This window comes from Bos indicus x Bos taurus, chromosome 6, assembly GCF_003369695.1.
Source record: "Bos indicus x Bos taurus breed Angus x Brahman F1 hybrid chromosome 6, Bos_hybrid_MaternalHap_v2.0, whole genome shotgun sequence".
Lineage (NCBI taxonomy): Eukaryota > Metazoa > Chordata > Mammalia > Artiodactyla > Bovidae > Bos > Bos indicus x Bos taurus.
In genome coordinates, this window is record NC_040081.1 from 46,210,220 (window position 1) to 46,235,850 (window position 25,631).

General features: G+C 37.4%; 1 protein-coding gene across 2 annotated transcripts in view; it reads left to right on the top strand.

The window, feature by feature from the left end:
* TBC1D19 (TBC1 domain family member 19) overlaps positions 1-25,631 on the top strand; it is a 151,608-nt gene that overhangs the window by 17,306 nt on the left and 108,671 nt on the right. For both annotated transcript variants that reach the window (XM_027544218.1, XM_027544217.1), the window contains exons 2-4: positions 10,442-10,514; positions 11,468-11,513; positions 18,242-18,317. In XM_027544218.1, coding sequence (XP_027400019.1) covers positions 10,442-10,514; positions 11,468-11,513; positions 18,242-18,317 — 195 coding nt within the window. The remainder of the gene's footprint in view (positions 1-10,441; positions 10,515-11,467; positions 11,514-18,241; positions 18,318-25,631) is intronic.

The following is a 25,631-nucleotide window of genomic DNA, read 5'->3' on the forward strand; positions in this document are numbered from 1 at the left end:
AAGTCTGCTGTGGCATTTTGCTTTTCTTTAAAAGTACTTTTTCTTTAAGTATTTCTTTTTATTGTAATTTGGGATCTAATAAGTTAATAGTTGTTTCTCAATTTTATAAAAAAGCCTGAAGCTTCAGAATATAAGCAGTAATGACAAAACTTTTTCCAAAGCTTTTTCTATTTCAGAATTGCAAATAAGAGGTTAATGATCTGTATAAATTATAACTTCATTTGGAGGTTACTGCCTTGAAGGAATATTTTTGTTCCTTTCTATTTTGAACTCCACATCTATTAATTCACTGTTATTATTTATTTTGATGATTGAACAAGTATCTATTGAGTATTTACTATGTGTAAGACACAGTTCAAGGCCCAGGGAATAAACCAATGAATAAGATAAAGTTTTGCTCTCATGGTGAGATGATAGTATTAGGTTGGTGCAAAAGTAATTGCTGTTTTGCATTGTTGAACTTTGCCATTTGATACTGGAATATGTTCTCAAGTAAATGTGGTTATGTTATACATCATTTGAATGTGCATTTCTCAATTTATGTTTTTTTGCTAATGTCTTATTACTTGCTGATTATATTTATTTTAAACTATAGAAATTATGTTAGACAAAAAGCAAATTTGAGCGATTTTTTTATTCCAGTTCAAAACGGGTCGTAAAGCAGCAGAGACAACTCACAACATCAACAATGCATTTGGCCCAGGAACTGCTAATTAATGTACAGTGATGGCTCAAGAAGTTTTGCAAAGCCTTGAAGATGAGGAATGTATTGGCCAGCCATCAGAATTTGTGTGTGTGTTAGTTGCTCAGTCATGTCCAACTCTGTGACCCCATGGACTGTAGCCCACTAGGCTCCTCTGTCCATGGGATTTTCCAGGCAAGAATAATGGAGTAGGTTGCCATTTCCTTCTTCGGGGATCTTCCTGATCCAGGGATCGTGCCCGGGTCTCCTGCATTACAGGCAGATTCTTTACTGTCTAAGCCACTGGGAAAGCCCACAAGTTGAGACTTGACCAATTGAGAGCAGTCGTTGAAGTCGATCCTCTTACAACTACATGAGAAGTTGCTTAAGAACTCAGCGTCGACCATTCTATGGTTGTTTGGCTTTTGAAACAAGTTGGAAAGGCAAAAAAGCTCAATAAGTGGAATAAGTGGGTGCCTCATGAGCTAACTGAAAAAAAATGTTGATTTGAAGTGTTGTCTTCTCTTATTCTATGCAACAACAAAGAACCATTTTTCTATCAGATTGTGACATGCCATAAAAAGTGGATTTTATACAACAGTTGGAGATGACCAGCTCAATGGTTGGACAGAGAAGAAGCTCCAAAGCACTTCCCAAAGCCAAACTTGCACCAAAAAATGATCATGGTCACTGTTTGGTGGTCTGCTGCCAATCTGATCCACTACACATTTCTGAATCCTGGTGAAACCATTACATCTTAGACGTATGCTCAGCAAATCAATGAGATGCATGGAAAACTGCATGTGTGCAACAGTTACTGGTTAACAGAAAGGGCCCAATTCTTCTCCATGACTATGCCTGACTGCATGTCACACAACCAACACTTCAGAAGTTGAACAAATTGGAGTATGAATTTATGCCTCATCTGCCATATTCACCTGACCTCTCACCAGTGGATTACCACTTCTTCAAGCATCTCGATGACTTTTTGTAGGGAAAATCCTTCCACAACCAGCAGGAGGCAGAAAATGCTTTCCAAAAGCTCACTGAATCCTGAAGCGCGGATTTTTTGGTCTACAGAAGTAAATTTATTTCTCATTGGCAAAAATGTGTTGATTGTAATCGTTCCTATTTTGATTAATAAAGATGTTTGAGCCTAGTTATAATGATTTCAAATTCATGGTCCAAAACTGCAATTACCCTTGTACCAACCTGCACATAAATACAGATCCACAATCCCTTATTCAGACCCTAGGGGCAGGTATGTTTTGGAATTAGCATTTTTCAAATTTTAGAAAGGTAATTCCTGCATATTCTGTATGTTATTTAAATCCTTACTATTTATCATTTTATTGCACCTTGTAATTACACATTAGTATTTATGCAGCAAAATGTATGAATTTTCAGTAGATTTTCCTACCAAATGAGTTTAAGTCAGGACAGATTTTGCCATCAATTCAGTTAAAAAAAAAAACAGCTTTAATTTTCTAAGCTTTTTAGGTTGTAGGATTTCAAATAAAGGGTTATGTATCTATACATATAACATCAGGGAATTAATTGCCTTGAGGTAATAAAAAGTGGAGGAAGCAAAACTGATAAAGGAGTATAAGGAGATGGTTCGCAGGAAATTCAAAAACATGTATTTGCCTGATTCTTAAGATAAAATAGGAAATCTGTGATATTATAGATTCCTACTTTAAAAGAATATAATTATAGATCCTTTTAAAGTAATGTAATGTGGTCTTGGACTTGAAAATATATGTGATAACTTTGCCTTAGTTTATGTCCAATAGCTCGGATGTTTGCTAGAAATGTCAGCTAACTCTTAAAAGACAGCTTTACAATCAGCTTTGATAATGTATGGTTAAACAACTGGCTGTTTGTAACAGGCCTTTACAAATTTAGTCAAGAGGGCGTTTTCCTGCCACAACCATATTCTGCACTGCCTTCATTTTGTCTGTATTATATTTAGAAAGTGCTAAAGCAGTGTTGGCCCAACTTAATTAGAAAAATTAAAATCACACAGAGTATTTCAAAGCCAAATATAAATGATTTTTCAGATTTCCCCCTTGTCGTTAGTGCTTTTCTTGTAGTATTTTAATGTATCCTTTCGTATACTAAAGTTTACTTATTTAAAAATCTTGGTGTAATAACATGGAACTTTGTGTTTCTAGAAAAAGCATATGGTTTTTGATTTCTGTGTTTTCTTAAATTATGAAATCAACCTACATCTTAAAGTTGAATTTGCCCATTCATCCTCTAGATGGTAGAGTGATAGCCTGATTCCAAATTTGATGTCTCACACCAGGTCATCATTATTTTGTATCATGTGTTATTTGTGTTTAAAATGGATGTTGTATAAAACCTCAAATGCTATTTCCATTCCATTAAGTGCTTAATAAGTCTTGTTGCTCAGATTGTTATTATGAATAATAGAGTTGTAAGAGTTGTAAAGGAAGGAACCTGGAAGGAGATAGGCTTTGGAGAGAGAAGGAATAATATAACTGATAGGATGTTGTCATGAGACTAGAACCTCAGAGCATCATTTTTTGTTGTTGTTGTTGTTTTTAAAATTTGACCACACTGCATGGCATGTGGGATCTTAGTTCTCTGACCAAGGATCAAACTCACACCCCTGCATTGGAAGCACAGAGTCTTAACCACTGGACCACCAAGGAAGTCCCCTAGAACCCCAGAGCATCTTTTTTAAAAATTTTATTTAATTGGAGGATAATTGTTTTACAATGTTGTATTGGTTTTTGCCGCACATCAACATGAATCAGCCATAGGTATATGTATTCGCCTCTCTCTCGAACCTCCCTCACACCCCACCCCACTCCTCTAGATTGTCACAGAGTGTTGTGTTGAGCTCCCTGCATCACACAGCAAATTCCCACTGGCTAGCTGTTTTACATATGGTAACGTATATGTTTCTGTGCTACTCTTTTCTGTGGTGGTGATGGGCTCTTTAGAAAAACTAGATTAAGTCCAAAGCAATTATGTTAGTGATGAAAATGTTTGCATTTGATACGGGGAGGGGGTTATATATATATTATTTTTAAAATCATACTTCGGTCTTAGCTTTTTTTTTTTAACCTCACTAAATACATTTTGAGTTCTACAAGGGTAAGGGATGACTTTGTGATGGTTTTCCCTTTATACGGAGCAACTAGCATGTAGGAAGTGTTCAGTTAATTATTGAAGGAAGAATGCAAATGAATAGGTGTATATACTATATTGAAAGGAGACCCCTGGACTTGGAGAAGGCTTGGATGGCACTTAAAGTGGGGAAGATGGGAGTGAATTCCTGATGTGGGAATGGTGACAAGGCTAAGTAGCTTTTTGTTGTAGGGCGCTTCTAGAGAGATAAGATTTTATAAATTGGGATTGAAATGCCAGAATGAGTTTGTCTTTATTTCATAGGCAGTGAAAGGGTCGTTGAGGTATTTTGAGGGTGAAGACATTGAGATGGTTTTGGGGAACACTAGTCAGGCACTGGTGAGCAGGTTAGATAGAAATGGGGAGTGTTCTACTTTCATCCTGCACTTTATTCCTTCCTATATTCTCCTGGAGCATCCACCCTTCTGCAAACTGATAGTGCACCAGAACTTTTACATACCTCTGTTCAGTCCATCCACTCAGCCTATATGCCTTTTCTCCCCTTTTCTAGTTTCTAAAATTAGAATTAATTGTTCTGTGGATGATTCCTCTGTCGTAACATAGTGGAGTTAGCTTTTTTTTAAATTGGCCATCTTTTTATGTTTTTTGTTTTAATGCTTTTTTATTTGTAGCCATTCCCCCACCCCCATTTGTGTTTGTGTTATGTGTTTTTTGTTTTGTTTTTGGCTGCGCCACATAGCTTATGGGATATTAGTTCCCCAGCAAGGAACTGAACCCAGGCCACAACAGTGAAAGTGCCGAGTCCTAACCACTGGACCATCAGGGAATTCCGTACCCATGGGGTTTTGTAGGTGTAGGCCTAAGTAATCTTTAGTGCAATGTGTTCACTGAAAACACGTTTATGAAGTACTTCTATGTGATAAGCATTATGTTGGTTCAGAGATGAAAGACTTATGCTCTAGAAGCCTAGTGCAGTGGTTCTCAAAGTATAGTCTGTGGACCCCTGGTGGGTCCTAAGACCCCTTCAGGTCAAAACTATTTTGTATAATACAAAGGCCTTTAAAAAAAATATTAATTGTGCTGACATTTACACTGATGCTACAAAAGCAATGGCGATGAGTTTAAATCGGGGAACTAGTACCGAACTCTACTAGTAGTCACTGTGTTTTTCACCAACACACAGTTTTAAAACATAATCTAAGTGTTTAAGTGTTCTTGATCAACAGTAAACAAGTATGAATTTTATTACATCTCATTTCTTGAATACTAATTTTTAAATAATCTGTTTGCTGAAATGGAAATTATGAGTAAGACACTACTGCTGTGTATTGCAATAAGATGGTTATCTAGAGGAAGACCACTCCAGCGAATAACTAAATTACAAACTGGATTGCCTTTTTTTAAAAAATGAAACATCTTTACTTGTAAGCGTGAACTGTTGACAAACTGTTTTTCACACTTGAATATTTGGCAGATATTTTCTCTAAAATGAGCAAAGTGAGCCTATCACTTCAAGGAAAACTGTTATATATTGCCAATTATAAAATTCAGGCTTTAAATAAAAATTGGATTCTGGAAAACTTGTTTTCATCAGTGTGAATTTGATGGCTTCCTAATACTTAAATACTTTTCTGATGGTATTGATGGTGATATTAACAAATGTTACTTTTTGATATTGTTTAATGAAATATGTCCACCACATATTGTTAATATGTTTGAAATGATTGATATGTAATGTTACAAAATCATGTATAAGTAGAAGATTGATTCAAAGTGCAAGGCAGATCGATACATGTTTTTCCAATAAAGTGTGAAAGTATAAGTTCATGAAATTATAAGTTCATTCAAATTCCACATTTCAGCTAATCTTTAGGAAACTACTAGTTGTCAAATTTAGTATACTATCAAAGGAGAATATCCACAATATATGAAAAGGATATTAAAATATCATTTTCCAGTTGCCTGTGTGACACTGATTTTCGCATATGTTAGTCAGAACAACACATGCCACAGATGGAATATTACAGCGGGGTGAAGAGCCCAGTTGTCTTCTACTGTCCAAACATCAAAGATATTTGCATTTGCACTGTAAAACAGGGCCTCTTTTTCTCACTAATTTTTGTTTCTGAAAATATAGTTCTTTTAAATAAAAATATCTTGGTTAATATATAATAGATTTATATTTATTACTTTAAAATGAATTGACAAATATTTTTATTATGATAAACATAAAATTTGCCATTTTAACCATTTTTAAGTGTACAGTTCAGTGACATTAAGTACATTCACATTTTTTGTGAATTCACATTCACATTTTGTGCAACCATTATCACCATCCATCTCCAGAACTTTTTCATCATCCCATACTGAAACTCAATACTCATTAAACACTAACTTCCCATTGCTCCTTCTTCACAGTCCCTGGCTATTAGCATTCTACTTTCTGTCTCTATGAATTTGACTATTCTAGTACCTCATATAAGTGGCGTCATACAGCATTTGTCTTTTTGTGACTGGCTTATTTTGCTTAGCATAATGTCCTCAAGGTTTGTCCATGTTGTAGATGTGCCAGAATTGTCTTCTTTTTTAAGGCTGAATAGTATTCCATTGTATGTACATACAACATTTTCTTTATCCATTCATTTATCTTTGACCCTTGGGTTGCATCCATATATTAACTATTATAAATAATGCTGCGATGAGCATGAGTGTACAAGTAGCTGTTAAAGTCCCTGTTTTCAGTTCTGTTGAGTATGTATGTAGAATTGGAATTGCTGGGCCATACAGAAATTCAATTTTTTATTTTTTGAGGAGTTAATTTCTAGTACTATAAATATCAGTAGATATAATCCACATTAACAGAAGTACTCTTGAGTCTTCAATGATTTTTAAGAATGAGGGTCCTGAGACTTAAAAGTTTGAGAATAAGTGGTGTAGTGGAATGAGTGAAATAGAGAGGTAAATTAGGAAGTTACTACAGTAGAAGACAAGTTGGACTAGACTTTGCTTAGAGAAAATGACCAGAGTGGTAAGGAGAATATGTCAAATGAAGAGAACTTGGAGAACCTGAAAATGTATGTGACCTTGAGAACTTTCTGGGAAGATACAATAGCTAACTTTGAGTATTTGAAGATCTCTCACAGAAAAGGGATTTGGCATATTTTCTGTGAACTTGGAGTAAGGTGGAGCAGAGGGGAAGAATGATAGTAGCAGATGTTAAGGGGAATCTATTTTAGTTCATAATAAGGATTTTCTAACAGAATAGTTCCAAGGTAGAATTGACTAAAGGTAGGGAAATAGCATAGAGTTTCAAACTGAGAGTTTCTAAGCTAAAAAGCTCCTTGGAGAGGAGAGGTGAATCTGTCATTAAATGGTTAGTTGGCCTAGAAGAACTCTATAATCCCTTCTGATGCTGAAGTTCCGTGATTAGGATTAACATGTTCCTCTGTCGTTTGTATGACCTGTAAGTTGACAGTTGGATTCAGGGGTTTTGATCAGACTCAGGTGCCATCTCAGTGACCACAGCTGTTGGCACTGGAGTCCTCTTTCATTGAGAAGCACATAATGGCTGGTTGTTTTTTTGCAAAGTTAATAGCTATTTCTCCTCAATGCCTAGAATTGATTAGGCGTTGCAAAATGATGGTATTCTAATTATATCATACCTGTTTTAGTTATTCTAGCTGGAATATTTTTATAAAAAGACATTTCTCCATATCTGTAATTTGGTTACCAAATGATATAGTTTCTGTAGGGCTTCCCTGGTGGCTCAGTGGTAAAGAATTCCTCTACCATGCAGGAGTCACGAGTTTGATCCCTGGGTGGGAAGATCCTCTGGAGAAGGAAATGGCAATCTACTCCAGTATTCTTGCCTGGGAAGTTCCATGGACAGAGGAGCCTGGCAGGCTACAGTTCATGGGGTCGCAAAAGAGTCGGATACAACTTAGTGACTAAACAATAGTTCCTGTAGGAAAGTCAGGCTAGATAGATGCCTTTTCATTTATTAATCAGTTTTCAAGGTAGTAAGTTGGTTCCTTGTCATCTTCAATTTTCATTACTCTATCAAGTTTTTCTTCTTAGAAAGGGAGAAGAGACTTGTCTGGTCAGCTTCAAGTATTCATAGGTGTGAGGCTGCTCCAGTGTCTTTAGACCTCGTCTGCTATCTTGGATTAGAGAACAACCCTCCCAGTGTCAGCTCCTGTTCTCAAATTAGCTCTTCATATGTTCCAGTGAATACTTGCTGGCAATTTTGGGGTCTTCCTCTTTTCGTATTCATCAACAGCCCCTCTGCTCTTTCCTTTTATAGTTGCTAACACCATACAAGTCTTGTGGTTGTTGGTTTGTCCCCAACTGCTTGTATTTTAGGTTTGTGGGGAATACCTTATTACCAAGTTTGGTTGTGAGTGTTTTCTGTTGGATTTTGGTTTTGTTGTCTAGTTGCTTGGTTTCACTGTGGAGATCGTGGAGATTAAAACAAAAAAGTCTCCCTACTACCAATGTCATCTTCCCAGAGAGATGTTAAAATCTTGGAAGAATTAGAGTAGAATTGAGAATAACTGAAATTTCTGACTTGGTGAATGATAATTTTCATGGATGAGTATTAAAAATAGGAGAGAAGGAGAAAGGTAGTGAATGGAATATAAGATCAGTTTTTGATTTCTTAATCAGAAATGTTTGTGAGATACTCTAAGAGAAATGCTTTCTTAAGACATAAAGTGAGTGAAAGTGAAAGTCGCTCAGTCATGTCCGACTCTTTGTGACCCCATACAGTCCATGGGATTCTCCAGGCCAGAATACTGGAGTGGGTAGCCTTTCCCTTCTCCAGGGGATCTTCCCAACCCAGGGATCGAACCCAGGTCTCCTGTATTGCAGGTGGATTCTTTACCAGTTGAGCCACAAGGGAAGCCCTTCTTAAGACATATGTCTCTAGAATTTGATAGAGAGAGCTAGGTGATGAAATATCAACACTTCTAAGGTAATTGAGGCCATTATAAGTTGGAGAAATTATTATTTTGGTAAAAATTACAGTGTGAAAAACCAGTAGAATAGAAAGCATTCAACTGAAGATGAAAGAGATACTAATAAGCATTTGTGAGTGGGTCAGATCAGATCAGATCAGATCAGTCGCTCAGTGGTGTCCAACTCTTTGCAACCCCATGAGTCGCAGCACGCCAGGCCTCCCTGTCTATCACCAACTCCCGGAGTTCACTCAGACTCACGTCCATCGAGTCAGTGATGCCATCCAGCCATCTCATCTTCTGTCATCCCCTTCTCCTCTTGCTCCCAATCCCTCCCAGCACCAGAGTCTTTTCCAATGAGTCAACTCTTCACATGAGGTGGCCAATGTACTGGAGTTTCAGCTTTAGCATCATTCCTTCCCAAGAAATCCCAGGGCTGATCTCCTTGAGAATGGACTGGTTGGATCTCCTTGCAGTCCAAGGGACTCTCAAGAGTCTTCTCCAACACCACAGTTCAAAAGCATCAATTCTTTGGTGCTCAGCCTTCTTCACAGTCCAACTCTCACATCCATACATGACCACAGGAAAAACCATAGCCTTGACTAGACGAACCTTTGTTGGCAAAGTAATGTCTCTGCTTTTGAATATGCTGTCTAGGTTGGTCATAACTTTCCTTCCAAGGAGTAAGCGTCTTTTAATTTCATGGCTGCAGTCACCATCTGTAGTGATTTTGGAGCGCAGAAAAATAAAGTCTGACACTGTTTCCACTGTTTCCCCATCTATTTCCCATGAAGTGGTGGGACCGGATGCCATGATCTTTGTTTTCTGAATGTTGACCTTTAAGCCAACTTTTTCACTCTCCACTTTCACCTTCATCAAGAGGCTCTTTAATTCTTCTTCACTTTCTGCCATAAGGGTGGTGTCATCTGCATATCTGAGGTTATTGATATATCTCCCGGCAATCTTGAGTGGGTAGTTTTATGTATTTTCCATAAATATGTACAACAAATGCAGGTTTACAGAGCAGCAATCCAAAGGGGATGACACTCTTCAAAGCTCCAGTTATATGGATGCATCAGGGTTTTTGGCTATTAGGTGCATGTAGATGCCATATATATTAAGTATAAAAAGAATGAATTTATAAAGTATTTTTCCTATTAGAAAAATAGATGTTAAATATTCATAAAAATGAAAGTCTTAGATGAAGATGTTAACTATTCATTAGCTACAGGTTTAATATTTTAAGTAGATTCTAGTGTCCTATCACAGATCTTCTGTTTTAAAAGTATATGAGTATTCTGTCTTACGAGCTGTTCCAGATGCTCAGGAGCTCTGATCTCAAAGGGGGTGTTTTAAATGGCAGTATGCATATATGGCTCCCCTGGTGGCTTAGATGGTAAGAATCTGTCTGCAATATGGGAGACTCAGGTTCGATCCCTGGTTTGGGAAGATCCCCTGGAGAAGGAAATAGCAACCTACTCCAGTATTCTTGCTTGGAGAATCCTATGGAGCCTGGTGAGCTACAGTCCATGGGGTCTCAAAGAGTTGGACACAACTGAGCAACTAACACACACACACACACACACACATTTGGACATTCCTTTTTAAACATCTCGTTAGCATTAAGTATCACACCAAATGACTACTTTTGACCTGTCTTTTTGTTTCTTCTTTCTAAAATCAGGCCAGTCTTCAGAGACCTGAGATTAAACTTGAATCACTAAAAGAAGATATTAAGGAATTCTTTAAAATATCAGGTTTGTAAGTTGCTTTTTATTTTTCTTTCTCTAATTCTTTAAAGCAAAATAAGGAAAGACTTTATTTTGAGGGGATATTGTATCTGCAGTCAGTTACTTTTTTAAAATTGTGGAAGAGTGGTAGGATAGGTTTTTATCTGCAGTGAATTAGAACTTTCAGACATTTCTGCAGAAATTCAGGAACACTGGTAATAACTGCTTTACATTGATCAGTTTTAAATAGTGTTTACCTTCCTGGTCAAAATACATCCTGAATGTATTAAAATCTCCTTGGTTAAATATCTTGTCTTTTACCTTTCATCTGTGACTTTTTTCTTTCTCTGCTTCTTTTCTCTCTTTTCTACACTTCAAAGAAAACAGAAGATCTCAGCTTTTAGAGCAAGCTGTTAAGCTTTTGCACTTGGGAACTGAGATATTAAGTGGTTTACTTACCCAAATAAGTTGATCAGAAGTAATAGTTAGTAGCCAAGTGAACTGATCTGACTGGTGGTGCCTCATAATAGTCTGCTTCTCTTGTTTAGGAATTTACTGACTAGGTGATTGTCATGAATTACTTGTGATCTTTGTCAAGCGCCTGGCTGTTTCTCGCCCTTCCGTTGGCATGTTCCTCATAGCACTGACAGTACAACTGCCAAAGATTTTGGCATTTGTTGAGTTCCTTAACAATGGAAGAAGGAAATATTCTTCTCATCTTAAGAAAATGACACCATAGTTTTACTTACAAAGTAATGAATCATGTTGACGACTTTGTATTCAGTGTTAGCCAAGGGAATATTGGTAAATATATAAGAAATAATTCTTTAGAATAACACTTTACATTAGCAATTGGCAGTTGATAAAGTTCTTTCACAGTAAATATGATGTTAAAGTTTTTGGGAAATAAATTTAATTTTAATGTATGTTTACTTAAAAAACTAATATGTTTATGTATGTTTTCCTTTTTTTTAAAACAGGTTGGGAGAAAAAACTTCAGAATGCTGTGTATAGTGAACTGAGTGTGTGAGTTTTTCCTCCCTATTTTGAGATACTCTTATTACATTTAGCTATATTTGCTTTGTAAGTAATGAATATAGTTTTACTATGTGTACTCATTGTTATTATTTCTTATTAGCATTTATATAGCATTTCAAGTGAGTTTCACTTACAATTTCAATTGTAGTCTTCCTGAGAATTAATACGTGGGGGTTTTTACCGACCAAATGTTTTATATTACCAATTCATTAATCCAGTGTAATTAGGGAATATGATATTTCTCAGAAGTTAGTATTCCAGATAATTTAAGCTTACCAGTGTTCTCTTTATTGTTGCCATATTGGACATTATCCTTTTTCTGTCTTTATATACTGACCATTTTAAACACAACTAACTCTTTTTTGAAATATTCATTATTAAGAATATTACTGCTTTTATTTATCTGAATTTGTTCTCCGAGTTTGCTGAAGTGTGTAGAACTATTTTTCATTACAAGACATATGGATCCCAAATGTTAACCTTTGTAGTTTACTTAATGTTCCATTATTCATCAATTATTTATTGCTAGCACTATAGTGGGCACTGGGGATATAGCATAGAACAGTGAACAGTTTCTGCCCTCATGAGGTTTATGATCTAACTGAGTTCTTAAGTCTTTTTTCCCCTGCTATCAGTGTATCTGTATCCGTAACCTCTCTAGTTTCTCACACTCCTGTTTCCAATTTGCTCCTTCTAATCTGCTGTTACTTGGAAAAGGAAATAACCTGGTTTACCAGAATTGTTTCTAAAACAAAGAGATGAATGCTTGTGGATTTGTGCTTAGACACACGTTTTTAAAATTAGTTATTTGCTTCTTTGCTTATTGCTATCTTTTGAGTTGGTTTTTGAGCTCTTAAACTCATAAATAAAGTGCCATCTATTAAGTAAAGCTGATTGTGATTATACCTTTGGTTCTAGTCCCTAAAGGAAAAGGTATTTATCATGGCAAGTAAGGTTTTAAAACTCCCCAAATGTAGTAGAGATACCATAAGTTGATTAAACTAATACGGACATGGTGATTTGCCTGTCTATTAAGCTTGTAACTTCAGTGTCTTTGTCTCTGATACTGGCAGAATAATAGCATCTGTTGTGTATAATTCCAGATATTAGATTCTCATCTCAGTAGATACTACTGATGATTGCTATTTTTGTGGCATAATGCATTCCTGAAAATTGTTCTGTGAGATAGAGTGCCTTTTTACTTGATGGCATGGACAATATTTCATTCATTGTAATATTCTTGATATCCTACATAATAGACATTAAATAAGTATTTTATAAATATTGAATAACTTGTTGGGATATTTGAAGAAGTTCAGTAAAACTGCCTGTTGCCTCACTTGGGTTCTGAACAAATAAAGAAAATAAAATATAAAGGCAAATGGGAAATCAAAACTATACTTTTACTTGTGATAAAGATTGGTAGGAGGACATAGCTTAGTGCAAGAGCAAAATAAACTCTTTAGCTGAACTCCAGACTCAGACTTAACCTTCTACTTAAATAACACTGTGAGCATATTCAGTTTATTCTTCCAAAATTTAAAAGTTGGAGAGGGCATTTATTCTCTTCTGGGGTATAGTGAGTAAAGCCCTGGAAAGAGGTCAAGTATGTTACAGGGAGGCAGTTCGTTTTATATGAAAGGGCACATCTGGAGTCGGGGAAGAAGTGTTTCCTCATGCAAATCAGAAAAGTAAGTGGACTTAGCGTATTCTGGTCCATTTTTCATTGGTAGAAACCATTACATGCATAGGTAAATAAAGCAAAACTAAGATAGAAATATCTATTAATATAAATGATTGGAACTGAAAAAAAAAATGCACATACTCTCATTCCTAATAGAACTGTGGCCATGTGAACTGTATACATCATACCTGGAATTTGCTCATGTCATACTTATTTTAGTAATGATTCCAAAGATTTTAGTCAGATTTTTATTTAACAAGTATAGCAGAAAAATTTCTACAGTCTTTTATTACATGAAACATAACACTAGCCCAGGTTAACTCTTTCCACTTCAAAATTGCATACCTTATCTATTATTGTGCTAAAAACTATTTAATATTATATCAGTGATAATTTACATTGATTGAATGTTTATGTCCAGCACTGTGGTAATAAGCACTTTATAGGCATTGTCTATATTAGGTAGTCTTTATAACACCCTACAAAGCAGATTTTATTATTCTAATTATTTTACAGAAGAGAAAACTGAGTCTAAGATCACTTAAGTAACTTGCTGAAAATCATGTAGCTAGTAAATGGCAGTGCTGGGATTTCACCTCTAGTGAAACATATTCTAAAGCCATACTTTTTACTACTTCTCACATATACTTGCATCTTGTTTTTTACCTAGATTAAAAATGTTCTAAAACAAGAATTATGTCTTACATTTCTTTGAGTATCTCCTATAGCATCAAATAAATGACATGGAGTCAGCAAGTAGTCATTGAGCCACCCCTAGGGCTAGCACACAATAAATATCTTTTTGAATTGAGAAAACTTAGTGAAACTATTAATCCTAAATATTTACTGTAAATATTTAAGAAAGTCTTTACTTTGAAAATGTACCCATTTCTTTGTCTCCTAGTCTTTATTGTATTTTATGTAGAGCAGTTTGGAGAAGGAAATGGCAACCCACTCTAGTATTCTTGCCTGGAGAATCTCATGGACCAGAGGACCCAGGGGGGCCTATAGTCCATGAGGTTGCAAAGAGTTCGACATGACTGAAGAGACTGAGCATGCATATAAAGAATTAGAAGATATATTATTTTCCTTATGGAATACAAATTAAAAGAATATATAAACCTTTTTAACCTTTCATATGCGTATATGTTATAAAAACAGATACCACAATTTGCTGTTATAGTATATATATGCAAGTGTCTACCATATTTTGGAGACATATAAATGTTTAATGATAGTGGGCCTCAAAACAGACAGATTTTTAGATTAATGAGTACCTTATACTAGATCACCAGACTAGGTCAGTCTTTTATAGACATGCACAGTGTTCTCTAAGAGAGTCCTCAGGTAGTAGACCTGGGCATCTCTAAAATCTCCTAATCATAGTTCTTCTTGCCCTCTTAGTCGTAAATGTTACACATAACAATTGTTATGTTCAGAGCTAGGTGCTGGCATAATGCACAAGTAAGTAGATAGTGTTTGCTTTTAATGGAGCTTACATCCCAGTGGGGCACAGAGACTTTACAGACGCAATTACAGTAGAATATAGTAAGTGCTGTAATAGGGTAAGTGCAAGCAGTACATAGGGCCGGTGCGTAACTCAGACTGGAGGTGTCATGATGACTTGTCACAGGAAATAATATTCAGACTGAGATCAGAAAGCAAAGCTACAGTTAGGGGAAGGAATAGAGAAGAAAAATGCTTTGGGCACAAGGGAACAACAGGTACAGATGTTTCACACATGCATATGTGTTTAGTTGTGTCCAACTCTTTTGTAAACCTGAGGACTGTAGCCTTCCAGGCCCCTCTGTCCTTGGGATTTCCCAGGTGAGAATATTGGAGCAGGTTGCCATTTCCTCCTCCAGGGGATCTTCCCAGCCCAGGGATTGAACCCAGATCTCTTGCATCTCCTGTACTGGCAGGTGGATTCTTTACACTGGCGCCACCTGGGAAGCCCACAGACATTTAGAGGTGGAAAAGAATGTTATATATTGGAAGAATAAAAATTGTATGGCTGGATGGTCGAGGGCAAAGGGCCATAGGAAAGAATGAAGCTGGATCTGTAGGCAGGCTTGTGCCTGTTACTCAAGGATTTGTAGACTAGATCCTAAAAGCATTTGGGTACCATTTTAGGATTTAGTAGTGATATGATCACATTTGGGTTTTAGTTATTTAGAAATGTGCATATGTGCATGCTCAGTTGTGTCTGACTCTTTGTGACCCCATGGACTGTAGCCTGCCTGGCTCCTCTATCCAAGGGATTCTCAAGGCAAGAATACTGGAGTACATTGCCATTTCCTTCTCCAGGAGATCTTCCTGACCCAGGGACTGAACCCACATCTCCTGCATTGTTGGCAGATTCTTTACCATCTGAGCCACCTGGGAAGCCCATTCAATAATGTACTCGGTATCTAGTATGTGCCAGGTCTTATGCTAGACACTGGAAATACAATCACTGGTGAATAAAGGACACACTACTCCTGACGAACAGCCAGGCAAATTGACAAATAGGTTGAAGATAGTGTAGATGCAGGGGAGACTGCTTATGAATATGTCAGATGAATGCAAGCAAATAATGTCATTGCCCAAATCAGTGTCAGTGAGGTAGTAAAAGATGGGTGGTATTTAGAGGGATTTGGAGAGACAGGAAGAGGGAGGAGTAAAGAGTGACATCCAGTTTCTGTATTGTTCCTATCTGCTGATCCTCATTTCTTTGTATTCAGTTCACTTCAGTTCAGTCGCTAAGTCGTGTCCGACTCTTTGCGACCCCATGAATCGCAGCACACCAGGCCTCCCTGTCCATCACCAACTCCCGGAGTTCACTCAGACTCACATTCATCGAGTCAGTGATGCCATCCAGCCATCTCATTCTCTGTTGTCCCTTTCTTCTCTTGCCCCCAATCCCTCCCAGCATCAGAGACTTTTCCAATGAGTCAACTCTTCACATGAGGTGGCCAAAGTACTGGAGTTTCAGCTTTAGCATCATTCCTTGCAAAGAAATCCCAGGGCTGATCTCCTTCAGAATGGACTGGTTGGATCTCCTTGCAGTCCAAGGGACTCTCAAGAGTCTTCTCCAACACCACAGTTCAAAAGCATCAATTCTTCGGTGCTCAGCTTTCTTCACGGTCCAACTCTCACATCCATACATGACCACAGGAAAAACCATAGCCTTGACTAGACGAACCTTTGTTGGCAAAGTAATGTCTCTGCTTTTGAATATGCTATCTAGGTTGGTCAAAACTTTCCTTCCAAGGAGTAAGCGTCTTTTAATTTCATGGCTGCAGTCACCATATGTAGTGATTTTGGAGCCCAGAAAAATAAAGTCTGAAATAACCCTTAAAGTAAGAAAGCGTTAGTCACTCAGTCGTGTCCGACCCTTTGTGACCCCATGGACTACAGCCTGCCAGGCTCCTCTGCCATGGAATTCTCTAGGCAAGAATACTGGGGTGTGTTGCCATGCCCTTCTCCAGGGGATCTTCCTGAACCAGGGTTTGTACCTGAGTCTCCTGCTTTGCAGGCAGGTTCTTTATCATCTGAGCCACCAGGATCTTTTCTAAATAACCTTTAAGATCATCAGTAAACGCTCTCAAGTTTCTAAATTTCCAAGTTTTATTAAATTTAGAAATAATTACTGTTAAATGGAAGGATTTTAGAATTACATTTCATTATAAAACATATGTATCTTTACAAGTAATATAGTGAGCAGTATAAAATATACAACTTGAAATACTCAGGTATCTAGAAATTACCAGTGGTTTTTGTTTTTTTTTTTGGTGAGTGTGGAAAGGTGATTTGTTTAGGTACATGGAATGCAGATTTTAGCAGAAAAAACAATTAGAAACAGTTAGTAAAACTGTCTAAAGTTCCCCTTTAGATATCCCTGTTTGGATGAGGAATTTCTTGAGAACTCAGTGCATGGTTCTTGATTGTTAGAATATGGTTGCTTTACATGGGTATAATTTCTATGACTAATTTTAATTAGAGGTATCAGTTGTGAAAGAGATTGAAACCTCTAAGGAAATGTTAATTGTTGTGTTTTCCTATTGGCTTCTCTATGATTTTATATCACTCTGTGCCTCAGTCATTACATTTCAGCCATCCCGGCTTTTTCTGATTTTTAAACATTCCACAGTTTCCCACCTCAGAGTTTTGTGCTTGCTATCCTTTTGCTTGGAATGTTGGTTGGCTCCTTTTCACTCATGTCTTGATTCAAACATTAGGTTTCCTAGACACCTTCCCTGCCCTTCCAAATCATTTAGACTTTATCCTGCTCTCATTTTCTCATGGCATTTACTACTCTTTTATGTTATTCTATTTGTTTTTTTTTTTTTAATGAATATTGACTGTCTTTCTTCACTAGAATATTAGGTACATGAGAATAGGAGACACTGTCTTAATCTCACCATATACCTAGAATGGCTCAAATATGTTGAATAAATGAATCTGTTTTCTTAATAAAAACAATATATTTTGAATATAAAATGTCATGTTACACAGAAAACAGAATTTGACATTAAATTTAAAAAATTTTATTAAGTCTGTGAATTAATATAGTATGTAATATATTGCATGCTAAAATATGGCTATTACAAAAGAGTATTTATACTATCACTTCAATTCTGTGGAAAAGGAAATTGGGAGAATTGAGAAAAGTTGATATTTTAGTAAGTTAATGGACTTGTTTAGATTTCAGATTTTAAAAATTTCTGTTATAATATTTATATACTAAAATTAACAGTTGTGAAAATTTCATATGAGCACTTACAGAGCTAAATAATTTAAAAGTTACCTCAATCTATGAATTCCACTTTAACTTTTAATGTCATTAAATTGCTAATTTAAAGTTACAATGCTAGCAGGATAAGAATTAAAGTTTTGTTAGGTTGTTGTACCTTGTATAAGTACATAGAACTGCTAGCAAATGTTCTGTTTCATATATCATGGACTATAGAGGTAAGTAATTTCTAACCAAACAAACTGATTAATTATCAAAAGTGGTATGTAATATTTAGCTCCCTCTTTCTGTCCTCAGGTTTCCTTTACCTAGTCATCCTGCTGCACCTCCTGAACATCTTAAAGAACCTTTGGTATACATGCGGAAAGCACAGGTTGGCTATTGTTCATTTTAATTTTATTATTCCATACCAAGTTATATAATGCAGAATGAAAGATCCTTATTAACATTAGGACTATATTTATTATATGAAAGACTGGATAAGGACTACTAAAGTGATGCAAATAGTATTTGTATGCTGTTTATATTCGGTAACCAAGGATTACTTACTTAATTTCTATAGTAATTCTGAAAATACTGAGTAGAAGGGAAAAAAATCATGTACCATACTGGCCTAAGATTTAAAATATGATAAAAGTTTTATGTACTGATTTGTTCCTCAAGTTCTGTGATATTAAAGGAAAGAATAGGGAATGAACTGACTCACTTGTCCCCTAAAATTTTGGCTTTTGACACCAGTGTTACTGATAGTGTATTTGAAATATATTTGTTTTCATACAGGTTGTCACATACTAGTTGTATTCAGTTGCAGAATCCAAATGACTCCTGTAATCTAAGATGAACTGACAAACAACGAAAAGTCACTTTAAAAGAATAAAATAAAACAATTTAAATAGAAAGACTATAAAAAGCTGTTAAAATAGAAACAATAAGCTGTCTAAATGTCCCTAATTCTTTAGCTGGCCTTTGCCTTTGCCCAGCCTGGTCTACCTGCCTGTGAGGTAGGACTGTTCATGAGCCTTCCTCTCAGTGCTGGGGACCCTCTAACTGCCACTCCTGAGGCTTTAATGGACATCATAAGCTGACCTTCTTTCTCCATCGTAGTCTCGGAAACTATTATTAAAAATTTGAAATACACCCTGGCGAACTCCCATGAACCCATCACCCAGCTTCAGCAATTACGCAGTGGTTCTGCTGCTCCTGAGAAGTGTTCTGCTGCTTTGAGTTACTATGTTTCATGTGCTGGATGTTAGGCAGATTTTTTAAAAAGCCCTTAAAATTGGAGGGTGAAAGGAAGCAATGTAAACAAAAAACATGGAGATATTTGAGGAAATATTAATGTGTAGTATATTTCTATCTCTGCTGCTGCTAAGTCACTTCAGGTGTGTCCGACTCTGTGCGACCCCATAGACGGCAGCCCACCAGGCTCCCCCGTCCCTGGGATTCTCCAGGCAAGAACGCTGGAGTGGGTTGCCATTTCCTTCTCCAATGCATGAGAGTGAAAAGTGAAAGTGAAGTTGCTCAGTTGTGTCCGACCCTCAGTGACCCCATGGACTGCAGCCTACCAGGCTCCTCCGCCCATGGGATTTTCCATGCAAGAGTATTGGAGTGGGGTGCCATTGCCTTCTCTGATATTTGTATCTCTATGTAGTATTAATACTTTAGGTCCAGCAATCAGATGGTATTTACTATCAGTGTGTCATAAAGCATAATATTGAAATGATGCGTGTATGAAAGAATTGTTTGGTCTTTTATTATAAAGGTCTGAACTCAAGAAAATAAAGCTAAATATCTAGTTCTAAGATTGTTTTTTTTGGCAAAATTGGAAAATTTTTGAACATTTTAGAGAAAGTATCAGTTTTAACGTGTAAAAAACAGAAGTTGGTTTCTTATTAAGACTGAAGAGGTGAATAATAGGTCTGTTCTTAAAGTCTACTGCTAGTTGCTGAGACTGTGTATGAATGGTAAGTATATGTATGGTAGTCTTCTCTCTTCTTTCTAGGCTTACCCACTAGATCAAGAGTTGGCATGCTACAGCCCATGGGCCAGATCTGCCCTGCTACCTGTTTTTGTATCGTGGGCAAGCTAGGATTTTTTTTTTTTTTTTTTACATTTTCAACTGGTTGAAAAATCAAAAGAATACTGTCTTGAGACCCATGAAAATTATAGGAATTAATCAAATATATTTATTAGAAAATAATCATGCTCCTTTATTTACATGTTGTTTATGGCTGCTTTGGAAGTGGTCAAACAAGAGATGGCAAGAGTGAATGTCGACATTCTAGGAATCAGCAAACTCAAATGGACTGGAATGGGTGAATTTAACTCAGATGACCATTATATCTACTACTGTGGGCAGGAATCCCTCAGAAGAAATGGAGTAGCCATCATGATCAACAAAAGAGTCCATAATGCAGTACTTGGATGCAATCTGAAAAATGACAAAATGATCTCTGTTCGTTTCCAAGGCAAACCATTCAATATCACAGTAATCCAAGTCTATGCCCCAACCAGTGACGCTGAAGTTGAACGGTTCTATGAAGACCTACAAGACCTTTTAGAACTAACACCCAAAAAAGATGTCCTTTTCATTATAGGGGACTGGAATGCAAAAGTAGGAAGTCAAGAAACACCTGGAGTAACAGGCAAATTTGGCCTTGGAATACGGAATGAAGCAGGGCAAAGACTAATACAGTTTTGCCAAGAAAATGCACTGGTCATAGCAAACACCCTCTTCAACAACACAAGAGAAGACTCTACACATGGACATCACCAGATGGTCAACACCGAAATCAGATGGATTATGTTCTTTGCAGCCAAAGATGGAGAAGCTCTATACAGTCAACAAAACAAGACCAGGAGCTGACTGTGGCTCAGATCATGAACTCCTTATTGCCAAATTCAGACTTAAATTGAAGAAAGTAGGGAAAACCACTAGACCATTCAGGTATGACCTAAATCAAATCCCTTATGATTATACAGTGGAAGTGAGAAATAGATTTAAGGGACTAGATCTAATAGATAGAGTGCCTGATGAACTATGGACGGAGGTTCGTGACATTGTACAGGAGACAGGGATCAAGACCATCCCCATGGAAAAGAAATGCAAAAAAGCAAAATGGCTGTCTGGGGAGGCCTTTCAAATAGCTGTGAAAAGAAGAGAAGTGAAAAGCAAAGGAGAAAAGGAAAGATATAAGCATCTGAATGCAGAGTTCCAAAGAAGAGCAAGAAGAGATAAGGAAGCCTTCCTCAGTGATCAATGCAAAGAAACAGAGGAAAACAACAGAATGGGCAAGACTAGAGATCTCTTCAAGAAAATTAGAGATACCAAGGGAACATTTCATGCAAAGATGGGCTCGATAAAGGACAGAAATGATATGGACCTAACAGAAGCAGAAGATATTAAGAAGAGGTGGCAAGAATACACACAAAAGAACTGTACATAAAAGAGCTTCACGACCCAGATAATCACGATGGTGTGATCACTGACCTAGAGCCAGACATCCTGGAATGTGAAGTCAAGAGGGCCTTAGAAAGCATCACTATGAACAAAGCTAGTGGCGGTGATGGAATTCCAGTTGAGCTATTCCAAATCCTGAAAGATGATGCTGTGAAAGTGCTGCACTCAATATGCCAGCAAATTTGGAAAACTCAGCAGTGGCCACAGGACTGGAAAAGGTCTGTTTTCATTCCAATCCCAAAGAAAGGCAATGCCAAGGAATGCTCAAACTACTGCACAATTGCACTCATCTCACACGCTAGTAAAGTAATGCTCAAAATTCTCCAAGCCAGGCTTCAGCAATACGTGAACCGTGAACTTCGAGATGTTCAAGCTGGTTTTAGAAAAGGCAGAGGAACCAGAGATCAAATTGCCAAGATCCGCTGGATCGTGAAAAAAGCAAGAGAGTTCCAGAAAAACATCTACTTCTGCTTTATTGACTATGCCAAAGCCTTTGACTGTGTGGATCACAATAAACTGTGGAAAATTCTGAAAGAGATGGGAATACCAGACCACCTGACCTGCCTCTTGAGAAACCTGTATGCAGGTCAGGAAGCAACAGTTAGAACTGGATATGGAACAACAGACTGGTTCCACATAGGAAAAAGAGTTCGTCAAGGCTGTATATTGTCACCCTGCTTATTTAACTTATATGTTTACCATTAGTTTAGTCTAAACCCATTTATCTTTCAGTGGGTTCATTTTGTTGCATCTCAATCCTTTTATTATTAATTATCTGCTTTTGATGGTCAGTACCAAAATCAGATTGATTATATTCTTTGCAGCCCAAGATGGAGAAACTATGCAGTCAGCAAAAACAAGACTAGGAGCTGACTGTGGCTCACATCATGAACTCCTTATTGCTAAATTCAGACTTAAAATTGAACAAAGTAGGAAAAAACGCTAGACCACTCAGGTTTGACCGACATCAAATCGCTTTACAGGTATACAGTGGAAGTGACAAACAGAGTCAAGGGATTAGATCTGATAGACAGAGTGCCTGAAGATCTATGGACGGAGGTTCATTATACAGGAGGCGGTGATAAGACCATCCCCAAGAAAAAGAAATGCAAAAAGGCAAAATGGTTGTCTGAGGAGGCCTTACAAATAACTGAGAAAAGAGGAGAAGCTAAAGGCAAAGGAGAAAAGGAAAGATATACCCATTTGAATGCAGATTTCCAGGGAATAGCAAGGAGAGATAAGGAAGCCTTCCTCAGTGATCAATGCAAAGAAATAGAGGAAAATAATAGAATGGGAAAGACTAGAGATCTCTTCAAGAAAATTAGAGACCCCAAGGGAACATTTCATGCCAAGATTGGACAATAAAGGAGAGAAATGGTATGCGACTAACAGAAGCAGATGATATTAAGAAGAGGTGGCAAGAATACACAGAAGAACTGTACAAAAAAGATCTTCATGACCCAGATAACCACGATGGTGTGATCACTCACCTAGAGCCAGATGTCCTGCAATGTGATGTCAAGTGGGCCTTAGGAAGCATCACTACAAACAAAGCTAGTGGAGGTGATGGAATTCCAGTTGAGCTATTTCAAATCCTAAAAGATGATGCTGTGAAAGTGTTGCATTCAATATGCCAGCAAATTTGGAAAACTCAGCAACAGCCACAGGACTGGAAAATATGCCAGCAAATCTAGAAAACTCAGCAGTGGCCACAGGACTGGAAAAGGTCTGTTTTCATTCTAGTCCCAAAGAAGGGCAATGCCAAGGAATGCTCAAACTACCGCACAATTGTACTCATCTCACACACTAGCAAAGTAATGCTCAAAATTCTTCAAGCCAGGCTTCAACAGTACAGGAACCGTGAACTTCCAGATGTTCAAGCTGGATTTAGAAAAGGCAGAGGAACCAGAGATCAAATTGCCAACATCTGCTAGATCCTAGAAAAAGCAAGAGAGTTCCAGAAAAACATTTACTTTTGCTTTATTGACTATGCCAAAGCCTTGACTGTGTGGATCACAACAAACTGTGGAAAATTCTGAAAGAGATGGGAATACCAGACCCCTGACCTGCCTCTTGAGAAATCTGTATGCAGGTCAAGAAGCAACAGTTAGAACTTGGCATGGAACAACAGACTGGTTCCAAATTGGAAAGGAGTACATCAAGGCTGAATATTGTCACCCTGCTTCTTTAAACTTATATGCAGGATATATCATGTGAAATGCCAGGCTGGATGAAGCACAAGCCGGAATCAAGATTGCCAGATATGCAAATGACACCACCCTTATGGCAGAAGAGTGAAGGAGAACTAAAGAGCCTCTTGATGAAAGTGAAAGAGGAGAGTGAAAAAGTTGGCTTAAAACTCACCATTCAGAAAACATGGCATCTGGTCCCATCACTTCATGGTAAATAGAGGGAAACTGGGTATCAGATCCTTGGGAATTCTCCATAGTATCTTCTTGATTTTTCTATACGTCTAAAACTCTAGTAAAAAATCAAGTCTACTAAAAAAAAAAAGATAAACAGTGGAGACTTTATTTTTGGAAACAGTGAGACTTTATTTTGGGGGGGGCCTATGTTTTTGGGTTGCCATTTCTTTCTCTAGGATTTACCCTTATAATATTTCTCACTGCCTTCTAGGAAACCTTCAATGACTGCCAGTTGCCTAGTAAATGATGTTCCTACTCCAAAGCCCACCATGAAGGGTAATTACTTTCTGTCCCCAGCAGAGACGATTCCACTCCATCAGTCTCTGCTGTCTTATAACTGCCCTTTGTGCCCATCCAAGTGAAGCATTTTGCCTTTCCTATTGTGTCTTTAACACTTTTGGTTTTGCTGTCATGGAAAGCCCTCTGCTTGTTCTGTATTATGTAAATCCCATTTATTTTGTGTCAGCTTAGATGGCATCTCTTTGCTGAGGTTTTTATTACTCCTGTTGAAAGGATTTCTCCCTCTTTTGAACTCTGGTAGCACACTATCCCTGGAGGAGGGCATGACAACCCAGACTTTATGTAGCAGAAACTTAGTTTATAATGAATCAGTAAGAAAAGGCATTTCCCATCTTTTCTTACAGTATTTATTTAACAGATGTTTACTGAATGCCCGTGAGTAAAAGACACTCTGCTGTGTGCTGTGGAGATGCAGAAATAAATTAGATGGAGATTCTGCCTTCAGGAAACTACATGATTTGATCATTGAAATAAGACTTGGACACATGTATCTGTAACACAAGGTAGAAAGTGCTGCCTGCCAAAGGGAAGGTGGCCAGGAAATCTGGGCTGATAAGGGGAAGAGACTTCTTTTACTGCGTCAGCCTTTTCCCGAGTGTTTTATGCCGAATCCTCACCCTGAGAGATGCTCCACAAAAGGGGGTTCCAGGGACAAGTAAATTTGCAAATGGAAGCACACATTGCCTTCCTCTTATTGAATCACAATTTATTTTATTTTTTTTTAGTAGACTTGATTTTTTACAAGAGTTTTAGGTGTATAGAAAAATTGAGAAGATACTATGCAGAATTCCCAAGGATCTGATACCCAGTTTGCCTTATTAACTTCTTACATTACTATGTACATTCATTATACTTAGTGAACTGATATTAATACCATAGCTAAAGTTCTACTTTATTCAATAGATTCCCTTAGTTTTAACCTCATGTCCTTTTTCTGTTTTAGGAATCCATCCAGCACACCACATTGCATTTGGTTGCCATGTCTCCTTAGCCTCCTCTTGGCTATGACATTTTCTCAGACTTCCCTTGTTTTTGATGACCTTGACAGTTTTGAGAAGTACCCGTCAGGTATTTTGTAGAATATCCCTCTCTTGGAACTCATCAGATGTTTTTCTCATGATTAGACTGGGGTTGTGAGTTTTTTGTAGGAAGATCACAGACATAAAGTGCCATTTATATTGATTAAATTGTATCATCATTCATACTATCAACATGATATATCACTGTTGATGTTGACCTTTATTGCCTGATTGAGATACTAATTGTGAGGTTTTTTTCCACTGTAAAGTTACTGCCCCTCTCCCACCTTCAGTTCAGTTCAGTTCAGTCGCTCAGTCGTGTCCGACTCTTTGCGACCCCATGAATCGCAGCACGCCAGGCCTCCCTGTCCATCACCAACTCCCGGAGTTCACCCAGACTCACGTCCATCGAGTCAGTGATGCCATCCAGCCATCTCATCCTCTGTCGTCCCCTTCTCCTCCTGCCCCCAATCCCTCCCAGC